The sequence below is a fragment of the Chrysochloris asiatica genome, unplaced genomic scaffold, assembly GCF_000296735.1.
Source record: "Chrysochloris asiatica unplaced genomic scaffold, ChrAsi1.0 scaffold00136, whole genome shotgun sequence".
Classification (NCBI taxonomy): domain Eukaryota; kingdom Metazoa; phylum Chordata; class Mammalia; order Afrosoricida; family Chrysochloridae; genus Chrysochloris; species Chrysochloris asiatica.
In genome coordinates, this window is record NW_006408654.1 from 9,424,101 (window position 1) to 9,430,523 (window position 6,423).

Sequence of the window (6,423 nt, forward strand, 5' to 3'; positions counted from 1 at the left end):
TGTATACTTAGTTAACTATAAATGTTTTATAGTTAAGAATATTCAGAAATAATATAGCACTTTACCTGAATTACAGTCTGTTTTGTTGGTATTTTGCAAAAACAACAGTAAAACTGAAATTTTCTTGACTGAATTGAATGCCTGTTTCAGCACCATACACTATAGCTGTAAGTTTTCAATGCACATTATTAACAGGGTTCCTATCAAGATATCAAGTCCTGATGTGGCACTGTAGGATGAGCACTAGGACTAAAAGGTTGCTTTGAACCACCTTGTCAGAAGTTCAAACTCACCAGTAGCTTTGTAGAAACCCTATACAGTGCAGACTCCACAGTACTTAACAACAATTACCAGTAAATGGAACTGAAAAAAGAAACTCGTCAACTCTAAGGAACTGTTTAACAATGGTACTACTTGATTAACAATATGGAGAGACAAGTATTGAATTGAGAAGTCACTGTTTGCAATATAGATTGGAACAGGATATTTTAACACCATCTTTCCAACAAACAAAACAAGTTCCAGAAGTTTATGAGGGTTTTTCAATACTAGTTTTATTTTATTTCCATTAAAGTAATTGTTTGGAGTTTGACATAGGTTTTTAAACCCTTATCATTTGGTATATCAACTCTACACAGCATTCCAGGGCTTGATCTGAGTATCTTGGTAGCTCCAGAATCTCTACATAGAGGGACTTAAGGATTTATAGGAGAGGGGTTTCTCGTACTTAGCTTGAAGCAATACCCTCAGAAGGCCTCCTACTTTTATTTATATTGTATTTTTTTCAGGGTTGGAAGGAGTAGCTGATGCAAATTATGGGTCATTCGGAAAAGCAATGGGCTAAGGCACTTGAGTTCACCCACTATCTAATGTTCTATATGTAGTTTATCTTGATGTCAACTCTTTACTTCTAAGCAAATGATACTCCAACTAGCATTGTTTCTCCTACTTTTTATACTGAAGATGTCTTCAATAGCTTCAAAGTCAATGTACATTCTTAAAAGAAAAACAGTCTTCCCAGTGAGAACACCCGTATAATCTCTGCTACCTCCTTCGCATTTCTAAAATTTGCATTACTGTTCTTACAGTCTTATAAACTAGATCTCTGCCATCACTGATCCATCTCCTTATTCACTCTACTCAACCATTTGTCTCTTCTTGTTATATCTCCATGGTCATACTTCATACAAAAATATTATTGATTTCAATGGAGTACCTCAGTTAAATATTCCAGACCAGGTGGGCAGTTTGTCATAGGAGTAGGTTCTGGCATCCATATTGGAGCAGCCTGATTTGACACAGGATATTTGCCAGGCTGATACTGAATACGTTGGCTACCACCAGTTAGCTGGTACAAAGGGGAGGCACTTGGTTGCTGTGGACTGTAATATCTCATAGGCAAGCCTCCTGGATGGCCTGCAGGTCCAGGGGGCCCTGTGTGCAAAAACAAATGAGCATAACATATAAAGATTATAATATCGAGAACTTAGTATGACTTTTCAAATAAAGACGATCTGGGTCATATGACATGTTCTTAGAAAATAGAGGTTTCAATTTCAGAAGACAAACCATGTACTCAGGTAAATTACCATCTGCTAACTCAATACTTTCAAATCTTATGACACAGTTACCCACATATCAGAGGTGTAAAAATAAGACTGGAAACATTAAGCAATTTATTAGCATTTCTATGCAACTCTGGTAGCGTAGTGGTTATGAATCGGGCTGCGAACTGCAAGGCCAGCAGTTCAAAACTACCAGCTGTTGCACGGGAGAAAGATAAGGCTTTCTGCTCCCATAAAAATTTACAGCCTCGGAAACCCTGCACAGGGTCGCTATGAGTCGGAACCGACTCCACAGCACAGAACAACTACAACAACATGTCAACACTCTTCTGTCAGTTAATCATACTGTTGTGGCTGTGTGTTGCTGTGATGTTGGAAGTGATGTCACTGGTATTTTATATACTAGCAGGTTCACTGACATGGATTGAATTGTATCCCCCAAAACATGTGTCAGCTTGACTGGACCAGGATTCTCAATTGTTTGGAAGTTATGTGATGATTCTCCATGATGAGACTTGATGTAATAAATCAGTAAGAGGATTAAGGGTGGTGTGGCACTGTAGGATAAACACTGGGCTGCTAACTGCAAATCTGGTGGTTCACAACCACCAGCTGCTCCTAGGAAGCCCTACAAAGGGACACTATGAGTTGAAATCAATTCAACTACATTTAACAACAATGCCCTATTCCCATCAGGACTCTGATCTGACTTACTAGAGATTCCCAAATGTGTGGCATGCAACACCTTTTATCTTACAAGAGATAAAAGTACAAAGATGTGAATAGAGAAAGAGGGACTTTTACTCCCATCAAGAAAGTCAAGCCAGGGATGGAATGTGTCCTTTGGATCTAGGGTCCCTGTGCTGTGAAACTCCTAAATGCAGGGGGAGACTGATGCCAAGACACATGGAGATCTCCAAGGAATGCTTGGCCTACAGATTATGAAAGGAGACAAGGATCCTTTTTCAGAGCTGGTGCACTGAATTTGGACTTTTAGCCTCTTTAACTGTGAATGAGTATATTTCCTTTTGTTAAAGCCCTCCACTTGTGGTGTTTCTAGTATAGCTAAGGTAGTCACTCATGGTGAACAGGTTTCAGCAGAGCTTCCAGACTAAGAAAAAAGAGAAAAAGAACACTTCTGAATCGTTAGTCACCAAAAACCTTATAAATAGCAGCAGTCCAAACTTACCAGCCACTCCTTGGAAACCCTACACAAGGTCGCTATGAGTCAAAACTGACTCAACAGCACTTAACAACAACAACAACAACGTGAAAAGTATTATTAATATTTTAAATTCACAAATGAGGAAACTGAAGTGCAGGCTGATTAAATAACTTGTTGAAAGTGACTAGCTCAAGCACCTTCTAACTACAGTTACACCCTTACCTAAATTATGCTCAGACTTTTCCCAGGATCAGAGGCTAGGAAAAGGAGTATCTACAACAGGCTCTAGGTAGAGTTGTGTGTCTGTAAACTGAAAGAGTAATCCTAAGTAGTTTCTAATTTTAAATCCTTAAATTCTACATGACTTCATGGAACATCACAGTGCAGGACAAAGCAGCACAGGTCATAGAAAGCTGACCTTAGGACAGTAACAGGTGACCAGAATAGGGGCAGAGCATGCTTTGGAGGTAGCTGATGCTAAGACACCCATCAGGCCACCACCAAGAATAACCCATGTAATCTATGTGGATCAATGAATCAGACAGAATATGACTTCAGATTTATGGGCTATTTCAGCATAGAGATTATATTTCTAAGAAACATATATGCAAATTTATGCAAATGAATAATTTTGTTATTAATATGTGTTATTCAGAGATATTAACAGAAGCAAAGGGAAAAAACATGATTAAATCATATGTGGAAATCTGGGACATTATACTCCTCTTTGAGCTTTGAAATTACCATGTAGGTTGAGACTGGTTCTGCAGGAAAACAAAGTAAAAAACAAAACCAAACATGTTTTAACTTTATATTTGTCTCTGTCTCGCTATATAGGTGGCATATAACAAAGGTTTATTAACATTTGGGGCAAAATTGTTTTCCTTGGGACACATATCCAATACTATAATGCTAATGGGAATTATAAGCCTAAATCAGAGATAGTAACCAAAGCCAAATATTTGAGGTATGTTGTTGTTGCTATATACCATCAAGTCAGCTCTGACCCATAGTAACCCTGTATAGGGTTTCTTAGGAGCAGCCGGTGAACTTGAAACCATTGAGTCAATTCTGACCCTGTATACTGTATCCAAAGAGGAGCTGGTGAGCTTGAACCACTGACCTTGAGGTTCAAATGACTTTGCAGTATGACGCATTAGCCCATAGCGCCACACCAGGACTCCCACCAGAAATCTAGTCATTCTTTAATATGAATTATAGGGACTCATTTGGTGTCACTGATTTACAATGGCTGGACATCATTTATAAGTATAAAGTCCAACCACTAGATGGCTATGTCAGTGAATTTTTTTTACTAAATTTCATAACAAGGTATTTATTAGTTGTATACAATGTACACTACACTATATATTTTCTAATATACCCAGTCAGCTAATTTGAAGCATGTTTCCTGGTCTTGTTAATGTTTTGACATTAAGAGGAATAAGTATTTTCCCAGATGAGAAGAACATAATTTTATCCAGTGTTTGCTTGTGTGTTGCTGGATGCTGGAAGGCATTTTAAATACCAGCAGGGTAACTGATGGGGGGCAGGTTTCAGTGAAACACCCAGACCACTAAAGCCTAGGAAAAAGGAGAGGCAGACAATTTCTGAAGTGTCAGTCACTGAATTCCTTATGAATAGCAGTGGAACATTGTCTGATAGATTGACGGAAGATGAGTTCCTCAGGATGGAAGGCACTCAAAATATGTTTGGGGAAGAACTGCCTCCTCAAAGTAGAGCTGATCTTAATGATGGGCATGGAACAAAGCACATTTCAGAATCTTCATTTGTTGATGGGGCACAACCCAAAATGATTTAAAAAATATTTATAAACATCCATTAGAATCAGAACATGAAATGTACAAATCATTAATCAAGGAAAATTGGAAGCTGTCAAAATTGAATTAGAATGAATAAAGATCGATATCTTAGGCCTTCATGAGCAGAAATGAATAGGTATTGGTCATTTGGAATCAGAATATTTTTTCCTATGTCAGGAATGACAAATTGAAGAGGAATGGTGCCACGTTCATAATAAAAAAGATTTCAAGATCTATCTTGAAGTACAATGCTGTCTGTCATAGAATAATATCCACATCCCAATGTATGGCAATAAGGAAGATCTGTTAACACCACTATTATTCAAATGTGCCCACCAACTACTAAAGCCAAAAATGATGAAATTGAAGAATTCTACCAAGGTCTTCAGTGTGAAATTGATTAAACATGCAATCAGGTATCTTTGTTAATTCTTGTTGATTGGCATGTGAAACGCAGGAAGAAAAAGGATCTGTAATTGGAAAATATGGCCTTGAATGATAGAAATGATGCTGGAGTTTGGAGTGGCTAGAAAAACAGAAGATACTTCTTGAAAGGAAGACCAATAGGAAAAATACAAAACAATATAGGCAGTCTAACTGATTACTACAAGAACAAGCAAGTTGCTCACCCAGAAGACATCAAGGCAAGTGGTTTGGTCTCCTCAGGGCAAACCCCCTTTCAAGACTAAGACTCAATGGGAATACACGAGCAGATATGAGCTCTGATTGGTGATCATGTTCATCACCAATAAAGGGAAGTAAGGGAAAAACAGAATTGAAGCTGAGAGCTAAGCCCTACTGTGAACCCGGGTGGAGACCTGGTTGGCCAGCAGTGTGGCAAGACCTGGGGTCTTTTGGGCCCAGAGTCAGTGATATAGCCACAGAAGACTAGAGTGGAGAATGAAGCATCCAGCTGATAAGAAGAGAAGGCATATGCATAAGAACAACCACACTTGCAGATAATACCCACTTGACCTGGCTTCAATGACTGGCTAATCAGAGCTGAACTAGAAGAAAAAAGAGAAAAAAAGAGTGATCTGATACAATTTGATGAACTTGGCCTACACTTATGGATGCAGTAGCTCAAAAGAGGGAACAAATCTTTACAGTGAGGATCATTCCCACCCCCTCCATACATAGAGTAGACAGGGATGGGTAACTTGGACATTGGCTACCCAAAATAGGGGGGCTACAAAAGCAATAAGTGACTGGTTTACAAACTTTTAAGAGGGAGCCTAGATCCAGAGGGTGTGGAGGAAGGTAGAATGTCCATTGAGTAGTATCTAATCTGTCTGGGTGGGGCTGATGAAAGGAGATGGGGATAGGTCTCTTGTGATACAATAGTGAATAATTGTTATCAAGACTGCTTGTGAGAGTTGGGAATGTAAAGGTAGAGGTTTTGTAGAAAAAGGAGGAGAGTGATTGACTTTTCAGTCTAGGAGTGGAGGTTCCTGGGACCATCAAGGAAGGACAGCAGAGTGTGGGACCCTATCCAGACAAACAGTGATGCCTGAGATGGAGGCAGAGATGATGACATAGAGAGATGGAGTGCTGGGGACTTTAGACTCAGAGAGGGAGAGGTGCTGTGTGCTGACGACCTGGGGGCAGGCTTGCAGGGTAAACCCTTGGGTTGGTTGATGATGTGCATGGAGGGGATTGTAACCATGGTAATGAAATGATAAACAATAGGATAAATGTAAAGCTAATCTTCTCCCATGTAAACTATCACATAATTCACAATAAAACATTTTTTTTTAAAAATGATGCTGGAGATCCCATGACAGAATTATTACAAGACCAGTGATTTATTCTCACCACTCATCTGGCTGTTTGTCATACTATGGTGGTTTGTGTGTTGCTGTAAAGTTGT

General features: G+C 39.1%; 1 protein-coding gene across 1 annotated transcript in view; it reads right to left on the reverse strand.

Moving 5' to 3' along the window:
• The window catches only part of PLSCR4 (phospholipid scramblase 4), a 31,807-nt gene that overhangs the window by 17,701 nt on the left and 7,683 nt on the right, over positions 1-6,423 (reverse strand). Inside the window, exon 3 of the mRNA XM_006869875.1 lies at positions 1,217-1,434. Coding sequence (XP_006869937.1) covers positions 1,217-1,434 — 218 coding nt within the window. The remainder of the gene's footprint in view (positions 1-1,216; positions 1,435-6,423) is intronic.